Source organism: Drosophila gunungcola, unplaced genomic scaffold, assembly GCF_025200985.1.
Source record: "Drosophila gunungcola strain Sukarami unplaced genomic scaffold, Dgunungcola_SK_2 000022F, whole genome shotgun sequence".
Taxonomy (NCBI): domain Eukaryota; kingdom Metazoa; phylum Arthropoda; class Insecta; order Diptera; family Drosophilidae; genus Drosophila; species Drosophila gunungcola.
Genome location: NW_026453202.1, coordinates 258,805 through 280,348, shown reverse-complemented (window position 1 = coordinate 280,348; position 21,544 = coordinate 258,805). Strand labels below are relative to the sequence as shown.

The following is a 21,544-nucleotide window of genomic DNA, read 5'->3' as shown; positions in this document are numbered from 1 at the left end:
ACGTTATTGCCTGTAAAATAGTTGTTGTATGCTTCTTAGATTATATAAAAGAGGTTGTCGGGTGCTAATATGGCATGCGTTTGTTTGGCTTAAGAATAGTCTGCAATATTTTTGTGATTGCGTCAAATGTGTACTCCGGTTCCAAAAATATGCGCCTTATCTTATGGGGAAATGGAGTAATTAATTGTACTGTGATTGATGGACCGATTTGAAAGATTGTTTGGATGTTAAAATAGTTCAGTGGTTTCTGAACAACTGTTATTCTTCCTGGATCTTCAATTACATTTAGATTGGGTTCTATTCTGCTGAGTGCATCAGAGACGACATTCTGAGATCCCTTTTTTAGACTACATCAAAGTCATAGGCGGCTAGAGTGGTTTTCCACCGAAGTAATTTTGGGTTTTGGCCCTTAAGATTTTCCAGCTAGACTAGCGGCATGTGGTCGGTCACTATTTTGAATCGGCGCCCGAAAAAGTAGGGTCTAAAGTGTCCTACAGACCAAACGATCGCAAGCATCTCTTTTTCTATTGTTGAATATCTAACTTCGGTCTCAGATAGTGTTCTACTGGCAAATGAAATAGGCCTATCGTTGGTGTTTGGTCCTTGAGATAATACTGCGCCTATGGCGTAGTTACTCGCGTCTGTAGTCAGGGTGAACGGTTTCGAGAAATCGGGGTAAGCTAGAAACGGGTCGTTACGCAAGAGATTTTTTGAATAGGCTACCGCTTTCTTAAATTCTTCGTCTATCACTATTGATTTTTTTCCTTTTAGTTGTCTAGTTAAAGGTTTGGGGTTAGGTTTCTCGGAATGTCCGTTTTCAACAGTAAACGCCGTTTTGTTTGCATCAAAACGATGAAAACCACTAGCCAGATCGATTGTTGTAAAATATTTCGTTTTCCCTATACTGTCTAATATGTCTGCTATATTAGGGATTGGGTACCTATCTGAAATTGTTTTTTCGTTTAATTTTCAAAAATCTATTACCAATCGCCACTTTTTCTGACCTCGGTTTTCTTAGGCGCAACCCATACAGGTGCGCTCCAAGGGGAATGGCTATTTCTGATAATATTCTGTTGAAGCATCTTTGAAATTTGCTTCCGAACTTCTTCCTTGTGTATGAAAGGGTATCTATAGGATTTTGTGTGACAACATTCGAAAACGTCAGTTGGTTATTCTCGTTATAAAAAAGTTTTTTGAATTGTTTGCAAAGTTGAGGTAAATTTTGTGTTTCTTCGTTGTTTAAGGGTCCCGTTTGGATATATAATTTTGTCCGTATGTTTGTGGGTTGTGTGGTTTCCCCCGCGAACATGCAGTTCAAGTACTCGTAATCCGTATAAGAGTCATTTCAGCTTGTAATGGTTTCTCTAGGAACAGTGTTTGGTCATGTGTTGCAGCCATCCAGTGCAGTATATAGTCCCCCCGTGATTGATAAGTCATTGTTTAGGGATGTGGTTTCGAATAAGAAATCCCCTTCCATTATGTTTACAGGGAGTGACAATCTGATCTTCGTGTTTAGTGGTACGGTATGTGTTGTGTCTACCGGGTTTGTGCTTGTTAGGATTGGTAAAGAAGCCTTTTTCATCTCTAGAACAGAGTCCGCTATGTTTAATTTTGCATCTAGGGTACTTAAAAAGTCCATGCCCAAGAGACCATTAAAATGTGGGTGGAAGTCAAATAAAAAGAATTTAGGTTCTTTTGTTGAATCGAATTGTTGGAAGATAACTGAGTCTGTATATTCTTGAATTTGGAATTTGTTGAGAACTGGTATGAATGCTAATAGGAGTGTTAAGTTTTTAAATCTGGTCTTTTGAATCTAGAGCAGGTCTCATAAAAGAGTAAGTTGATCCGGTATCTATGAGAAATTTGTGTGGGTTAGTTGTAAGAAATTTTGAAGACAAAAAGACATAAGGTAAATATTTTCCGTGGCACTTTTTGTTTAAGAAGCCGACTGGTTGTCCGAGGCTTCTTGTAAAAAATTGGACCATCGTTGATGTTGCAGAAAGCAGTAGGGGTTTTGGGTTCTAGATGAATGACTGTCTTGTCGGTTTTGGGATGGTTGTCGTGTCTCATTTTTTTTAGTGTTGTTGTTATCTGATTGTTTCTGGTTCTGTTCGTAACGTTGATATGGGCGGTTTCGTTCGCCCGAATTTCCGCGGTGGCCATAACTTTGTTGATCATTACAATTTCTGCGATGATTATTATTTTGTCGTTCATTATAATTCTCGCGGTAACGATTATTCTGTTGACCGTTTTTGGTAAAAAAAATTCTGTTCTATTTGTGCCAATTCGTAAGCCTTTTCTATAGATTCCGGATTTCGGGATCTAATTATTGTTTTTAGTGGACTGTTTAATCCGACCATAAATGCATTGAGGCAGATATCGGAGTAACGGGCGTGTTTTTCCGAGGTGTTCTGGCCACCTCGGCTTGAGTCGTTAGACAATGATACCAGTTGGCCTCTAAATTTTGCTATTGCGAAGAATAACAACGAGTTGCTAACTGTGGGTCTGATGGAACCCGATGCGTGAATGATTCATGATGGGGTTAGAAGATTGATTTATTTGGTCGTGCTGCTGTTCTTCTTCAAGTTCACTTAGGTCTGGCAAACTGCCCTTACTTCTTAAACCTATTCTTCTACTAGCTGCGCTAACTTTTTTTAACATTTAGTTACCTTCCTTATGTTATAAAGATGTAATTTTAATATGCAATTGTAATGTAATATGTTTATCTTATTATTAATATGTTTAGTATTTGTGTAGATGTTACTTATTGCAACTAGTTGTTGTGCGTTTTCTCGTTGGTATCCACTCCCTGTGTCGTTTTTCTTAGTGTTGAGTGTAATGTATACATTTATAGAGTTAGTAATTTGTTTAAAATTTGGGGATATAATTTAATATAGGCAGGTGAACATATGCCGACTATAAGAAAGAGGGGAATATTTTCGATCGAGGTATAATGACGTAATTGTTTGAATCCAATTTCCCGCTTAGTGTACAGTTGGAGATACTTATTTGCTCGCAAAGCCACATCAAGCGAAAACTGCTGATGCGGCAGTTTAAGCTCATGTAAAGGGAAAAAAAGGAAAAAAAATCTGTATTTCAGCTACGTCCGGCACCGGCACCGGAGCCTTATCAGCGTTTTAAGTGCACATATTCAGTCACGAATTTTAACGATTGTAAATATTTTACAGTTTATGTGTAAAAAAAATTCTTGTATTTTTATTGATTACGTAGTCCCGGTGCCTTATCGCAATTTGTTTCGGGTTTCTTAGGAGTGCCCGGCTCCAATGTGGTGTTTATTATACCCTTGCAGAGGGTATTACAAAAGAGGGTTTGCAACGCAGTGAAGGAGACATCTCCGACCCTATAAAGTATATATATTTTTGATCAGCATCACTAGGCGAGTCGATCTAGCCATGTCCGTCTGTCCGTCCGTTTCTACGCAAACTCGTCTCTCAGCTATATGCATAAAACTTTTCCAAAAGTTGTCTTTCTATTGCATAAAAAAAATATAACTTTGCTGTTTTTTAATGTTTTTTTTTATTTCTTCGACATAAAGTAATGGTTAAATATTTCAGAATTAATTTCAGATTTAAACTTCATCAGAATCGGCCGACTATATCATATAGCTCCCATAGAAATAATATAACTATATAAAAAACCTATCTAATAATTGAGCTGCAAGTCATCATAGCTTCAATGTTTTTAAACATATACGCAATTAAATCATAATTTTAATGTTTAAAAAAATTCAATTCAAAAAATTCTTGCATTAGCTGCAAGGGTATATGAACTTCGGCTTGCCGAAGTTTGCTTCCTTTCTTGTTTTTTTGTTGATTGTGTTCATTATTGAATCCCACGAGTTGCGGAGAAAGGGAAGGTCCACCCGGGCAGAGATCCGCGATGCCCGGGTAAGGCGATAGTTAGGACAGGGTGTCGCCATCTCCCTGAACCCAACGTTTGAGACTGGGTTGTTAACCCGGGCCCTCAGCCAGGCTGACTCTCGGAACGGCCGATTTAGACCTTAGACTGGTCCGGGGGCTCGTTAGGCCCTCCCCTTTGGCTCGGACAAGCCCGGATAGGGTACCCCTGCGCCCCTGTGCCAGTATTCTTCGCCGATAACCACACGCTGCAAAAAAAAGGAACCTTATTAAGATTACAAATACCTCAGGTGTTTAAGAATTAATAACAACGAGTTCTTACGTGGCCCAGAGTTGTAGCTTTGCTTAAAGAATGCCTTTAAACAAGACAATTCTATGCGGGGCTGGGCCTCTGGCTTACAAAAAAATTTCATTTTACGAAGGTTATTTTTGTTCCTTTTTTTATCTGTAGAATTCTGATTTTTATATTTTAGAGTGTACGATAAAATATAGGCACAAAGAAAATTTAATATATACATATGTATATATATTTATATAATAGATGCCCTATGACGGTCACCGCAAACCACTTTTTCCAAAGGGACGTCGAGGACTGGCTGCCACGACCCTATGTGTCGTTATTTTTGGATTAACATTTTTTTAAGATAATTAAAGTGACAATAAATAATAAAAAAGAAAAAAAATATAAATATAAAAACAGAATCACGGAAGTAATTTTTTTTGATAGCCATTAAAACCCTTTAAAAACAAACGCTAAATATGAAATATTCTTTTTTTTACCGTTATGGTTTGTGCGAATGAAGAAATTAAGAACAATTTTTGTTTACATGTTTTGCAGAATCACAGTGACGAACAGATGGAAAATGAAACCGATGAACAATTTGAAGAACGTGTTTTGAATAAAAGAGCTGCTCAACTTTTTATCGACGTTAGAGCACATTTCAACGTTAACGATAATTTAGATCTTTCCCAACTTACATCAGGAAACACAAGAAAACAGGTAAGATTAACATTCAAAGCAGTCACTGCATTGTGTTGCGCAATGTGTGATGTAGTTACAATTCACACCAAACTGTGGGGTGGAGACAAATTTATTGCATCAGAAATTGAAAATCTGCTGTATTGGTTCGATCAGATTATAGGGAAGTAAAGATTGCTAAAATTCAACATATTACCTAATTTAGTTGCATTCTTGTTTCGAAAAAAACGCGACGAATGTTGCTTCGTCATTTACGCATCCGTCATTGTCAACAACGTTATGCCCAGAACCTGTTGACAGAAAAATACTCTGTCCCAACGGATGCAGACAGCGCAAGATTTGTTGCATTTTGTAATTACTGCAGACGTTTTATTTATATCTACGATTACTCATAACTAGATTAGAATGGACAGATGAATGTCAAAAATCTTTTGATTATCTGAAAGTTCAATGAAAACCACGTTTCTACAGTATCTTGATTTTAATAAAGAATTTAGCATAACAACAGGTGCAAGCAAACAAGCAAGTGGAGCTGTTTTAATTCAAGATTATAGTGGAACACAGCTATCAGTAGCATCTAGATCATTTATAAATGGAGAAAGTAACAAATATACCCCAGAACAAGAATTAGCAGCAATCCATTGGGCAATAATGGACTTGACTTGGAAGAATGTGATTTTACTGTAGAATATCTTAACGGAAAAGACTCATAGTTGACGCGCTATCCAGAATTACAAAAAAACCGTCCAAACCGTACTTTCAAAACCGTCCCTTCCAGAAATCAAAGTTAGCAGAAAAATTCCTGCACAGGAAAAGATCAATTATATTTGCTAAGGCATTTTCTAACTAAAGCTTTTAAGCCCAACGTATACGAAATCATTGTTAATGATAAGGGAACGAACAGTAGTGACGTTTCGTAAAACATAAAAAAAGGCTTTAGCAAGAATTATTTTTACCGATATGTACACCAACTCTTGGCTTAGGTTAGTTTTTCCAAAAACTTGAGCGGCAAGCCGGTATACTTAATATCAGTCAACTCAAAGTATCACTGTGCGAAAAGATCTTTGAAACAATTCCAATAGAATCTTTTAAAATAATGGTCAACAAAATATTAATATCCTTGTAAGTAAAGTAAAATAAATAAGAGGGCAATGCTACCAATGTGTTCAAAGACTGGGCAACCAGATGAAATTTAGTGGTGATATTCCGAGTCTTTATATCCGGCTCGCCTGGGACACTGACCGCTTTCGTCTTTTCCAGTCTCCTGAGCTATTCAAGTTGAAGTCAATGGTATTTCTTTAACTGGACGTATAACGATGTTGTCAAATACGTCGGGCTCTACGTCGCACTTATAGAACTTGTTTGCCAGCCATACAATAGCATATTATGCTGGAGATAGTGGTGTTCTGTTACAGTCATTGTTCGGAAGTCGAAAGCTTTTGGACGTTCCTTCCATATCCTTCCATAGCACTGCTCCCAGATACCAATAATTGCTTAATACTGTTGTAGGCTAAATTTGTTGGTCCAGTAAAACTGGCCTTTGTTAAGAATATCTATGCTTAGTACTCTGCTTTCCCCAGAGAAAGTGACACGTCCTCCATTGGTTTTGGTTTTGATGAAAGTAACACAGCTTCAGTTAGAAGTTTCCAACGTAGTGAAGAAGAGATTTCTTCATATATAATATATTCTTAATGACTTGCACATTGTACTTAAAATAAAACAAGGTTTAAGTGCAATGTGCACATGTCAGATTATAAAAATTGTGATAACTTTTAATAAAAAAAAATGGCTTAAAAAAGAAATAAAGCCCGATTTGAGGTAATAATTAAAAAAAAATTAATTCAAAGGGTATTTTATGAAATGTGTCTGTCCTATAATATAAAATTTGTCAAAACAACCTTTAAGCAAAATTTATAGATCTAGTTAAAACACACGTTTCATTTTTTATGACTTTTGTGAAAAGCTGAGTAAAATGCAGAAAACTTTTGCCTTTAAACCCTCATTTTAAAATGATTAATTGGACCGGGGTGGCATCACTAAACTCTTTTCGGTATTTTTCAAAATAATCGCTTAATTGCTCATCATCTCTTTTCACATATCTGACGCTTGATAAAATTTTATTTTTCTCAGACATAAAATCAGTTTACAGTGTAAACTTTACACTCGAATAACATCTTTTTCTTTAATTAACATTATGGTTTTTGAAAATTCAATTTTGGTCTTTTTGCTTATGGTTTTTATTATTGTTTTTAAATGTATATTATTTATATTTAGTAGTACAAGTTTCCGGTAGATTTTTCTGAAAACATGTTTAGTTTTTGGTATTGTTTTTTGTTCGTTGTGGTTTGTTTTACAGATGTGGTGCAGAAAGGTAGGATAGTATTAGCGGTTGGCTACAACTCGAGATATAAAATAAAACTTTAAAAGACAGCCGACAAAAACTTCAAAAAATCTTTAAAAAAAAATGTCCCAGAGATATCTAGAAGTCGTACTCTACCAGATATTTTTTATTTTTGGCTTGGGGGTATTTATTTTTTTTTCATTTTGAAAACTAAACCAATTTAACAATCTCAAACTTACACAGCCATACAAAAGCCATTATGTACCACAAATTGAAAATATGCAGTCGGGAAAACGCACACTGATATGAATCGCCATTGAGAAAACGAAAAATACAAAAATATTAAGAAATAGTCAAATGACAATCGAAAACTGTAAACAATCACGAAAGACAAAGGCTTTCATGGTCAAATATGACCTTTAAAAATGAGAAGGCTTGTTAGTATATTATCGATTATAAAAAGATCCGTCACTTTCCGCAGATAAACTTAAGGGTGAATTTGGGGGAACACAAGTAAAACCTTAGATGAACAAGTTGTTGACGCACATAAGTGGTACAAAAATCTAGGTTAAAACATTTATTTTCACAAAAACACAAATCAACCTAGTTTTTATTTATTATACAAGTTTAAGTTATTACTAAAGCTTTAAAATCCATTAAAAATAATTTTAAGTTATGAACTTAAGTTCATAACTTGAAAAATACATTTTGCTTCGAAATATTTTGAGCAAAGAACAGCTGTGCCTCAAAAATGAACATTTTAAAGACAAGTTGTTGTGTACAAGGATTCAAAAAAAAAATTGATGAAGGCGGCACCACTGTGCAGTGTCGTCATTTCTATCCTAATATTGCACCAACTCCTCAGTGTGTCTAGTGTTTCCATCGTCAAGCTTTTTATGTTTGTCAAAGATTGTTTTTCCACTGTTATGTTTGTGTGATATTGCGTTTACCTTTCAATTGTATACTTAGACCTTCTAGTGATGGTGATGAATTAAAACGTTTAATTCCCGAGTTTGAGTGGACTGTGTTATTTTTATTTTAACCAGACGGTTTCTGTGTGTCCGACATGTTTGGCTGTAGTCTTATCACTAAGAAATCTCAACAGTGTGGCGCAGCACAAATGGTATATAACACTAAATAATACGAAAACTTAAGTTGAATACAAATATATGAATTCAGAATAACGGCTGCAAAGCGTTTATCAACAAGTGTCATTCTCGTTCTCTCTCTTTCTCGATGTCCAAATCTGTACATTTCGGCATCTGTACATTTCAACTGTGGCTGCGCTAATGCAGTTGTTTTTTTTTGATTTTTGGTTCGGTTTCGGTTTGTGTCTGGTATTTCTTCAGCCTCTTTCGCTTTTATAATTAATAAAATGTCGTCTACATATTTTAAATATGCTTTATGTGAATAATTTTGTCATCTAATTCCAGAATCTCGTCTAGGTTGTTATCAAAAAAAAATATATATATAATTAAAAACTTGAACTATAAGTTTAGTTTCTAAAAAAATGTATTTATTATTTTTTAAAAAGTTAACTAGTTACAACTCTTTTATTTATGAGAAAACTACTAATTGATTTTAAGTCTTGAACTGAACTGATTCTTAAATCTAATTAACTTGTGGATCAAGACTCGGTTTCCGAAAGCTTTCAATCTTCTGAGTGAGTTATTTTTAATTGAGTGAACTTTATATTTCGATTGAGTGAGCTTTGATTTTAATTGAGTGAAAGAGAGGTCTGAGTCTTATCTTGTTTACAGGTTTTAAGGAGACGCAATTTGAATCTGGCAATAGTGTAAGAACGTGGCGTTGAAATTTTATCAGCGGCGCGAGTTTAGATAATGTTTACAATAACAATATAAAAACATAATAAATAATAAGAAATAAATAATAAATAACAATAATCAACTTATCAATACTCAGCGCTTTGTGCGGCGTCCAGATCCAATATGACGATTTGGATCCCAGACCAGTCCAAAAGTCTTAGTTATGTCCATTCCATTAATTTTTCAAAATGCCACAAAATTTCACGGCAATTATGTCGGGGTCACCAAAATATTATGAGTTGGCGAGCTTTTTCAACAACAATTGGTTAATAATTAATAAACGACAGTTGAGTTCAAATTCAAGTGTTGCTTTATTTTAGTTTATTATATTTTCGTGGGTTGCCGTGGAGTTTTTCTTTTCGCTTAGAAGTTTCTGCGATCGCTGGAGTTCGAAATGTAAGTGACTTCAATGGAGGCGAAAGAGAGGATTAACACTCTTTCATTGAGCGATAGAGAATTCGCTATATTTATAAAAGGTGACTCTCCTGCAAGGAAAAATGCTCACTCGCCTGCTCCACTACTGGCAAGAATGGACAGCAACTGCAGCCCAGATGAGCGGTAATATTGAGCAGATTTTAAGTGGATGAAGCCTTATCGGAGAAAAATAACTTTGTTTTAAGCTTTATCTCAACTTACTCACAAAAATGAGGCCGGGCTATGTGGATTTAAATTTATGTGTAGGTTATCAGACTAGTAGGCTATTATCAAACTGATACACAAAAATTGTTAATTTCAAATAGTAACGACCCTGTGTCGGGAGGAGGTATAGCTCGCCGTGGGCAGGGTTCGAGACAGAAATTTTTATTTGATTTGATTCATCTTCAGAACTGTTTACCTCCCCTTACCCAATACCTTATATTTGGTTATTTAATAACTAAGTTAGACGGTTGGTAATTTCGTTCTCTAGGGTATCGGCGCTTCGGTACCTCGAAGAGCAGTCGCTCGGAATTTCGGGTTCTTGGTTATAGTGGAATTAGTGAGTGGACCGTTCATCGTTCGTTTTTGACCTTCCACTTTTTGTCGGAACCCGAAAACGTGACTTCTGGGAGGAACTCAATGAGGTGGGCTTGAAATCCAACACCGGTCGCGTTCAGTGATCATGGCCGGGCCAAAGTTGATTCGGGCGTCGGCGATCCTCATCGGGTCGCAGAGCCGATTCAAAAACTAACTGTACGGATCCACCACCACTTCCAAGACTAGCAACCAGAACACTTACCCGGATATCTCCCCTCTGCGGATGTTTCCTCGAAGTCCATCGGAATGCGCGTGACTGGTCTGAGGACGTGGCGACAGTTGGTGTGACCAACGTGAGCGACGGTGGTTTTGATGGCTTGCTATCGGGGTTTGTGATGGCTTATGCCACTGATTATTGGCTTTCGATATCTCCGACGGATTGGTGTGACCAGGTGTTGTTTGCTTTGGGGCGCGCGTTGGAATAGTTTCGCGGGCTCTGTGTTGACGTGGGATTTTAAAATAAAGTGCTTTGTATTTTGGAATGTTCTTAGTTTTCTTTTATTTATTTTATTTTGTGGCGGGGGGCGTCACAAAACAAATCCCGTTCTTGTATGTTTAAACTAAAAGGTTGCAAATTTGTATACCCTCGCAGAAGGTATTATAATTGCAGTCAAAAGTTTGCTACGCAGTGAAAGTATATATATTCCTTATCAGCCATGTCGTCCGCCCGTCTGTCCGTCCGTCCGTCTGTATGTCCGTCCGTCAGTTTCTTAGCAAACAAGTCTCTCAGTTCTAAAGCTATATGCATGAAACTTGCCCAAAAGTTGTCTTTCTATTGCAGGTAGTCGGAACGAGCCGGATCGGACGACTATATCATGTCCCATAGGAACAATCGAAAAAATAAATGAAAAAATATTATAAATAACTTTGCTGTTTTTAATTAATTTATTTTTTTATATAATGGTTTAACATTTCAGAATAACGGTTTAAATTAAAATAAGAAACTTATAACTTCTGTTACTTTAATTTTTTTTCTAGTTCTATTGAACATGGTTAGGATTTAAAATTTTTGAACTACACTATTAATTTTATTAAAATCGGAAAAAGATTACATGTAGCTGCCATAGGAAAGGTCGAATAATTGACTTAAAATTGTCATAGATTCGATGTTTTTTAAGTATACTCGCATATAAATGGAGATTTAGATGTTTTGAAGAATATTTATTTTTGGCAATACCTCAAGGGTAAATAAAGTTCGGCTTGCCAAAGTTTGCTTCCTTTCGCTGAGATGGAGTGGTGGAGTGGGTTGACATGATTTCAACCTTTGTAGAGATGAAAGCCTGTGAAACTGCACAGCCAACACTAGAAGCTAAGTGCGTGCAGCACTCCCACCTCCCGCTAACAGTTCATTCGTTCTGTTTCTCTACATCAGCGATTACCGGAAGAGCAGCGGTCGAACAGCGGCCAAGCAGCGGCAGAGGAGCGGCAGAAGCGATTTTACAAATGTTTTTGTCTACCGACGGATATGGCCGAACACACACACACGGTGTATAACATAAAAGGCCTAACATGTCTCAGAGTGACGTGATAGACGCGTTAGTGTTTCTCGATTTGTGGACGTTCGTTTTGAAATAAACTTGGACTGCTTAGGAACTACTATAATCTGCATGCCAAGTCCCAAATCTCTAGCTTTTATAGTTTCCGAGATCTCTATAGACCGACAGGCAGATGGACATTGCTAGATCGGCTCGAGTATTGATACTGATCAAGAATATATTTATACTTTACATAGTCTGTTGGGGTTAGGGGTGGCTTCTTTAGGCTGGAATAGAATTGTGAAACCGATTCCCACGTAGGATTGCGAAAATAACAAGAACTCTAGATAATTGAGTTTTTCGCCCAACGTGCGGATGTTTATTTACACTTGTAAATTGGAACTTACATAAGCTTAACTTATCTAAAGCGCTCCAGAGCGGAGCGGAGGAGAGCGTAGGGATAGTGGATGAAAACCTGTCGCTCTTCACTGGCAGAAAATGCAAACGCCTACTTGGCGTGGATAATTGTCAACCCCCTCAAAAAAAGTAGTTTCGAGAAAAACGCGTTTTAGGTTAGGAAAAAATGTTAATAGCTCAAACGCCAAGTCACAATTGGCTGTAGCTCCGAAAATAATTCGAATTTTGAAACATCCTTTTATGATCATATTTTTAAAAGTCTTAACATTCAAAGTAAGGAATAAAAATAGATATTTTCAATTTTCTAGACCAGAATAGAGCGCAAGAAAATAAGCAACAGTTATCTTCGAATTTTTTTCTTGCACATTGTTATTCTTCCAGCACCGGCATAGCATTTTAAGCGAGTACACTTGTAGTGGTCAAATCAGGCACCGGTGCCGATCTCTGATTTGAATATACTTCAATACTGGAATGGAAAATGCTAGCCGAACATGTAGTAATGGTTTATTATATCACAACTTTGACTAAAATTTTGTTGACGATACCATAAAGCTGCCATAGAAACGATCGAATAATTAAACGACAATCATCATAGCTTCACTTTATGGGCATAAAAATCGGAATAAAGTTGTTAACAGAATATTTAAATTTTTTCAAAAGCTGCAAGGGCTAAAAACTAAGACTTGCCGAAATTGGCTTCCTTTCTTGTTTGATTTTCGAATGCCCTGCTCATCAATCTTATTACCTAGAAAATCAATCGGTCGCGCGGCAAGCATTCCCATTCAGCTTAAATCGAATCCATAGTGTTTTTAAAGTGTTTAGGGAATTAGGGATTAGGGAATCTCCGTTTTTATTGTCCGCTGTTTAATTGCAGGCTGCGGCTCCATTTGTTAGTTACGACTACCAAAAGGGGTGTAAAAAATCCACCAAACTAAAACTTTAGATTTTAAACTAAAAAAATAAAATTTTTATAGAATCAATTTAATTAAAAAAGAAAAAAATAATTACAACTAAAAAAAATAAAAAAAAAATAAAATTAATTCCGGGAGTTAAACCAATTGGTTTTGCTTCCATAATTTTGACCTACACTTTTATTTTTATTTTATTATTTCATATGCACATTCTAAATTATATTTAACTTTGTTTTGAGGAGGCATTAATTTATGCCACCTTTTTAGCAATTGTACAACGAAACGGCACGGTTTTAATAACGGGAAAGAAAAAGATTTAGGAGCGTTTATTTGGCACAGACGTCAATGCAAGTCGATAGCGAGCGAAGAACTAATGATCATGTGAAGATAGGACAGAAATCAGGCGACGCAATTGACTGCTCCCGACAAACTTTGTAAAGTTAAGTGTTCCTAAAACATTGAACTTCCCACATTGTTTTATATTGTTAGTTATGGAGTTATGTTTAGATAAGTATAGCTAATACATGCCAATTTGTCAGCGTATACAGAAAAACTTCAAAAATTTATACAAATCTATTGCGAATGCTAATAATTACATCATACATAATTAATCATTACATGCCAGAATTCGATTCATGGAATTCTTCTTGAAGCTTGATTACACTTCGCCTAAAAACCAATTAACGGAAACGATGCCAAAAAGAGAATTCAGAACGGTTTCGAAATTAATTAGGGTTGTTGGTTGAACAAACCAAGGCAACAAAATGCAAAGTTGTTCGGCGATATCCAAGAAAAATGTTCACACCAACGGTGCATAAGGTTCTTGATCATGGGCAAGACATAATCGAGTATCAATCCTTCTCAATGGACGTTTTTTTTGGAAGAAGCGCAATTTTTCTCGACGGAAAAAAAATGAAGATTTTTTTAGTAATCTTGTAGCTTTCTCGGATTCAATCATTTTAGCACTAAAACATGTGGATCCATTTCGGTCTTTAAAAATTGGAGAATTCGTCAGAAATGGTAACCTTTTTCGACAATATCGAAAATGGTTTAATTGTAATATTTATATAAAGCAGAAAAAGAGTAAACAAAAAATATTTTTTTTTTCGTGAAGAGGATAATTATTGGTTTTTTTTAGTTTAAATTAAAAGTAAAAAGTTATTACGCCAAATCACTTCAGTATTCCGCAATGGCCGACTTTGTAGGGTCAGTTAGGCTGTATGGGTTAGTATTATCAAAAAAAATTAGTTTGAACTTGCTTTGTTTTACCACCATTCTTCAAGTTCATAAAAATAGTTCCAACTTTGAGCAGTTAACCATTTTTTGCAAACTATAAAATGTAGGTTTTTGAATTGCTTGATTAATTCCCAAAATAAGTATATTACAAGTTTTGCGAAATTCAATTCAATTCTATTCAACTTCACGAAAACCGATTCTTGCAGCGAGTTTTTGCCAAACGAGCTACTTGGCGTTGTTGTTGTTGTTGGTTTAAGTCGAAAGGGAGGGGGCTAAGGGCGGGTTTGAAGTGGAGCCGGCCAAGAGCGGATTTATAACTCCTCACCCCTTAGAGTAAAGCGACGGCCAGAGTGACGTTAATGGAGTGCTGGCCTGAGCGGGTAGCGGTGGCTGAAGGCAGCGGTGCTTGTGTATTTGATTATGATTGTGTAGGGTTATTATAGCGACCAAAATGCTGAAGGTGTCGTTTATAGTGACGCTGCAGTAGTCCTATGTAGCGGAAAGCAAAACGGTTCCCTGCATTCAGAAGAGATAAGCGTTCTTGGTATGTCTGCTACCAGAACAACGTTATTTTCGAATTTAATCCGTCCTTTGTCGACTAGATTGCACGTCGGTTGCTCGTTGTTAATGACTTCCCCATGCAGTTTGATTGCTATCGTTTTTTCTTCGTCCTTTGTCTTGTCGCAGTAACATATGTCCTATACTGTTGGGTATTTTTGCTTGTAAAATTACGTTATTTGTTTGTTGTGTTTAAAGTACGCTTGTTGGCTAATTAATTCTTAGAAATTTGAAATTGATTAAAAGGTGACAGATTTGTTCTTAAATGTATGCGTAAAGTTTCGAGTTCTTATTTTGATAAAATAAAATTAAGAAATTGTGTTATTTCTGACCAAAAGAATGCTTTCTGAAATATCATCGATGATATCACCAAGTCTATTAAGATATTGTACTTTGATTAAAATGTTTTGGGTCTTTATAATTCTTTTACCATAAAACCCGTTCCTAATATATATTTTGGATATTGTGTTATATTTTCATTTTTCTAAAAGACAGATGTTAAGTTTAGCGAGATAATTTGATTTAGGTGTTTTGAGAATTTTATTTGATTTGATTAATTTTGATTTTTAAATTCTATGGACGCTAAGAGTCCATATTGCCAGAGACAAAATTTATCACTAAAGCGTTAATTAATTTTTAAAATAGTTAATTTTCTTTTTTTAATGTTGATTTTGGAGTCTAATTATATACATCTCTAACACATTCTTTAGATATGTAAATAATTGTATATTGTATTTTGATTAAAATGTTCTGGGTCTTTATAATTCTTTTATCATAAAACCCATTCCTAATATAGTTCGATATTGTGTTATATTTCCATTTTTCTAAAATACAGGTGTTAAGTTTAGCGAGATAATTCGATTTAGGTGCTTTGAGAATTTTCTTTGATTTGATTAATTTTGATTTTTAAATTCTATGGACGCTTAGAGTCCATATTGCCAGAGATCAAATTTATCGCTAGACCGTTAATTAATTTTTACAATTGTTAATTTTCTTTTTAATTGTTGATTTTTGAGTCTAATTATATACATATATAACACATTCTTTAAAAGTGAACTTAAATTTTTGATGTGATACTGATGTTAATCTAAAATGGGAAGATGTAAAATTTTGTTTTATTTAATGTATTGTGCTGTCTCTTGGCTGCGTACCAAAAACGGAGCCACAGACTGCGTCAAAGATTTGTAATGCGGCCATGGTGAACTGCCATCCGCAGCGGCAGAGGGCTTTATGATCGGGCAAAATGCGCCGACTTTTCCGACCACATAAGAAAAAGAAACCCGAGCTCTGATCAAACGATATAATTCACTTTTAATTTTTGAATTTGGTTGAGCTTTACAAAAGAGATGTATTCCACTCCAGTGGCTTGTTAAGAGTGTTACTAAGACTAAAAAATACATGCGGTCAACCAATATGTTTGTATGTATATACATGAGATTTTTCGAAGTTCAAGCATCTCACCTTCATTTACTTGTGTCATGATATCAACTATAACTAAGTCACTCTGCTTTCTATATTCTACACTAAAATCGAATGCCTGCAAAAACGCACACCATCGGTGTACACGTGGTGTCAGCTCAGCCTTGGTGCGACTCGCTTTTAAGGAATTGCAGTCAGTATGGACCATGCAGATAATGTCAAAACACGGCTAAAGTCTCTAGCTCAAATGAATATTTTGATTCTGAAGCCGATGTACACTTCATAAAATACGCGATCACCCTACATTTGCCGTCAATCCTGTGTCTGTATGCAATTCGATCGGAAGCTGAGGGTTAAATATGGTTAGCACCGGGTCATTTGTCAACACATCAAAAATCCTTTTACGTATTTGTTCGTGATTCTCCTTCCAAACAAACCCATATACCTTAGAATGGTTATCATAGAATCGAAAAACAAACTATCTGAAATATGAAGCCAAACCTATAAATTGTCTTAACTGCGTGGTTGGTTGGCTTAATGCGGATAGAGCTTCTATTTTTCTAGGATTTGGTTTAATGCCGCCATCTTCAATATAAAACCCGGGATTCTCTATTCCTGTCTTGAAGACTGTACACTTTTTTACATTGAATGAAAACCCGGCATCTGACAAGGCTTTAAGCACAACTTTCAATCTTGTAAAAGCTTCTTTGGAGTTTAGGACTATTAAGACACAAATCACTTAAGGCTCGTACTATTACTCTTTGAAATACTGACGAAGCGTTCTTCAACCCGAATAACAGAGCAAGGACCCATATTGGCCTAACTACCACGTAATCAATCTATCTAATCTGATATTAATGGCAATGGATACTTATCAGTCACCGTATTCGCATTTAATTCGCGAAAATCAATGCACAGTCTATCGCTGCCATCTTTCTTAATAACTAAAAGCATAGGACTATCGAATGGAGAGCTACTTGGGCGGATGACATTGCTTTCAATCATTTGTTGAATTTAGTCCCTGTCTATTAGTTTTTCTTCTGCACTTAATCTATACGGACGTCTTTGTACAGCCTTATGTTCATCAATTATACGAATTTCTAATTCTCCTGTAGTAATACGCATGTGTGGCATGCCAGTTTTGAATCGATTTGAGACTTCATTTTATATATTTCTTAATATTACCTTATCATTATCAGCTAATTCCACATTATCGTTAACCAGATTTTCTAAAGTATTTATCGAAGTTTCATTATTCACTAATTTGATAATTTGATTCAGCATCAATCATGACATCAAAACCTAGCTGTAATATTTCCCGACCAGTTATAGTATCGTACTTAAGGTAATTATCCATTACTACATGAAATAGGACTTCTACATTAAATTCGAAAATATTTACAGTTGCCAATATTTGTAAGTAACTTTTTACAATTTTGTCACCTATTCCTCTTAGCACTACCGTACTATAAATCCTTTTTCAAGCCAGTTTGTTGCAAAGTTTCTCCTTGACCAAAGAACATTCACCCATTTGCTTCATAATACCAGTTGGCTCAAACACTGCACATATGTCGACTCGTTTCTCGTTGTTAAAGTTGTTCGCCGAAGTCGTTCCCTTCGTACATGCAGTTTGCAACTGACTAGGATTGCCACACTTGAAGCAAGATTAAACATAGGCAATGTCACCGAAATATTTTGCGAGGCTGCAACACACCATCAGAATGTTCTTGTGGCGATAGGGATCTCACTTCTGATGTCGGAGATGGTGGTCTCTTAGCCGCTTGGCGACTTGATTTGTCCGTCTTGACTTTACTTTCACTTGGGTTTTTTTTAGTAAGTTGCGCAGCGAGTCGCAATTGTACTCTGCACAACTCTATCTTATTGCAACAACAATTGCACCACACCCGGCTAAGGTGAGTTCTCACCTAGCCACGCTCTTGAAACCCTTTAACGGTCCTAGAAGGTTACACTTCTTTCTCTCAATTCTTTATTTGAAATGACAGGTTTCTCTCAGTTACATTGGTTTTATTTTACATTAATTAGTATTATTATTAGTTCTCTCGACATATATATATATATAAGGTTGTCAAAAAGTCTTGCGGCATTTTCGCTAGTTGGCGCTGAAAGCGCGTAGTTCGTCGCATCAGGTCATACTATTCCTTTTTGGAAAGCTCATTTCACGCGCCAATTAAATACTCAAATAAATCTTAATTATAAAAAAAAAATATATTATTTTAATTAACCGAATTAGTACTAGAATTTTTATAACGAAGAACACCGACCAATTCGATGTAGGGCTCAAACTGAACTTGACTTATAGAACTGCAAGGCTTGCGGTTCAAGCCTTGGTCTCGAGCTTTTGGGTTAATCTCGATGTTTTTTTTTTAATACTTTGATTTCTCTTGAAGTCAATTGCTCTTTTGTAATTTGATAATTTTGTTTTTGAGCTGTCGAGTCCGAACTTCGAGCGTGTGAAAAATGGGGCAGGATGTTTAGACAATAAAAGTAGTTTAGTTTACTGCTGGGGACTTGTGTTTACTCGACTGTTGGGGACTTATGTGGAGTTGTGGTGTCCTATTACTGTATACTTATCATTCGATAATGATTCATAGTTGTAGGGTAGCATGGGGTGTATGTGTTATGTGTTTGTACAATTGTAGAGTAGTGTAGGGTATGATGATTATACATGTACTGTGTAATTATAAGTAGGCGTGTACTAAGTCTGTGGGACTGTGGATATGTCACTCCCCTAACCTTTGATTTTGGCCTGTCGCTGAGGACAGAATGATCTGATCATTTACAATTTGGTCCGGGATCGGCTGTTCTTCTTTTGTTTTTTTATATTTAACAATGAGTTGCTTAGATATGCTCTTAAACTTATAAATGACATACAGAATTAAACTTAAAATTGTGATAACAAAAGATGTAAGACATATGATTTGGAACACGCTGTAATATTTTAAATTTGATTCAATTATTTCTTTTGTCTGAATGTATGCCAAAGTTATATTTTGGTTACGTTGTTAACAATATAAATTGAATGTGTAAAATCTGAAAAGTGGTTTGAAATTATAAACTCATTTATTTGCATAGTAAAATTCTTGATTTTAAAATGTTGTTTCCTTGAATAGAGACTCTATGTTTTAAACAGTTTTGATTAATTGACATTTTTATTTGCATTCAGTATGTTCTGTTTAAAAATCGCGACTAAACATTTGTCGAAAATTTATTAGTCTGTATGTGTGTAATATACCTTATCCTCGTAAATATAAAACTTATTGAATATAGGTTCGGTGAGAATGTAGTTGGACTCATCGGGATATGGGACTTTTTCAAGAACTGGAACTTCTGTGATTTCGCTAGGAACATGGGAAATAATTAAAATTTCGTTTGTATCTGTTTTGAGCAAAGTAGATGTTTTAATTTTTAGTAATTTTTCAGAATTTTCTTGTTTCAGATAATCGTGTTTAAGTAATTTCGGATTAAAAATTCCCAGTCTCGTGAGTTGCATACCTATTTCTATATCCTCGATGTACTCGGTGAATGGTTGCATATTAAAGATTTGAACTGCTTGTTGCTGATCTTTCTCCTTTTCTGTTTTGAATTTGTTGATAATATCTACTCCACTGTTAATCATGTCTACGATCATATTCAAATCATGATTCTGAGCAGAATTTTCTGACAAATTGTTGATCTTTTGCTCTAACTGATCCCTGTCATCTTGATCTAGCGTGCCGAATAGGTATTTGTACACCTTTCTTACCATATTTACCAGACCTCGTTTGTTTCTATTAATTATCCTCAAACCGTTTATTTTCCTTTTTTAGTTTTACGACTAGGTACACTATTAGGATTATGTCGGGAAAGAATTTCGCCTCTTTCAATAAGTTCTCGAACATAAGCATGGTCTTATTGAGTTTACTTCTATACTATTCCCTTGAACCGTCGTGAAGAGGGTGAACTGCCAGACAGATCGTTATCCCATATCGTTAAATACCTTCATGATAGCTCTACTCGCTTCTAACCAATCTCTACTTTTACCTTCAATTTATGTAGCAAATTTCGAATAGATATATATGCACGAAAGGAAGATTTGATTCCCTGTGTGATAAAAATCAATAACATATTTAAACCCTTGCAAAGAATATTATAATTTCAGTCAGAAGTTTGCAACGCAGTGAAGGAGACATCTCCAACCCTATAAAGTATATATATTCTTGATCAGCATCACTAGGCGAGTCGATCTAGCCATGTCCGTCTGTCCGTCCGTTTCTACGCAAACTAGTCTCTCAGTTTTAAAGCTATCTGCATGAAACTTTCCCAAAAGTTGTCTTTTTATTGCAGGTAGTATATAAGTCGGAAGGAGCCGGATCGGACGACTATAGCTATAGCTAAAAAATGAAAACTGCTGTTTTTAAAATTTTCTATTAGTTCTTCGAAATATAGTAATGGTTAAATATTTCCGAATTACGGTTTAAATTTCATCACAATCGGACGACTATAGAACATAGCTCCCATAGGAACAATCGAAAAAAGAAATAAAAAAAAAATATAACTGCTGTTTTTTAATTTTTTTTTTTAGTTCTTCGACATATAGTAATGTTTAAATATTTCAGAAATACGGTTTAAATTTCATTAAAATCGGACGACTATATCATATAGCTCCCATAGAAATAATAAAAATATCTAAAATAACTATCTAATAATTGAGCTGCAAATCATCATAGCTTCAATGTTTTTAAACATATACGCAAGTAAATCATAATTTTAATTTTTATAATAACAAAGTGTATATATTCTTGATCAGCATCACTAGGAGAGTCGATCTAGCCATGTCCGTCTGTCCGTCCGTTTCAACGCAAACTAGTCTCTCAGTTTTAAAGCTATCTGCATGAAACTTTCCCAATAGTTGTCTTTCTGTTGCAGGTAGCATATAGCTCCCATATGAACAATCGGAAAAATAAATAAAAAGAAATTATAACTTTGGTGTTATATTAATTGGTTATTATTTCTGAATTTCGGCTTAAGTTTCATCAAAATCGGACCACTATAGCGTATAGCTCCCATAGGAACAATCATAAAAAAAAATAAAAAAATTATAACTTTGGTGTTTTTTAATTTTTTTTTAGTTCTTCGAGATATAGTTATGGTTAAATATTTCAGAATTACGATTTAAATTTCATCAAAATCGGACGACTATAGCATATAGCTCCCATAGGAACAATAGTATATCTGCCAAAGGAACTATCGTATAATTAAGCTGCAAATCATCATAGCTTCAATGTTTTTAAACTACTCGCAAATAAATAATAATTTTAACGTTTTCAAGAGTATTTAGTTTTTGAAATAGCTGCAAGGGTATATGAACTTCGGCTTGCCGAAGTTTGCTTCCATTCTTGTTTATTGTTAAGCCACACCAGTGGTTTATGATAGCTTAATATTTCAAACGGCCTGCCAAATAAATATGACCTGAAATATTTCGTTACCCAA

General features: G+C 35.4%; 1 protein-coding gene across 2 annotated transcripts in view; it reads left to right on the top strand.

Moving 5' to 3' along the window:
• LOC128263851 (double-strand-break repair protein rad21-like protein 1) overlaps positions 1–21,544 on the top strand; it is a 95,395-nt gene that overhangs the window by 55,300 nt on the left and 18,551 nt on the right. For both annotated transcript variants that reach the window (XM_052999126.1, XM_052999125.1), the window contains exon 7: positions 4,717–4,878. In XM_052999126.1, the coding sequence (XP_052855086.1) occupies positions 4,717–4,878 (162 nt within the window). The remainder of the gene's footprint in view (positions 1–4,716; positions 4,879–21,544) is intronic.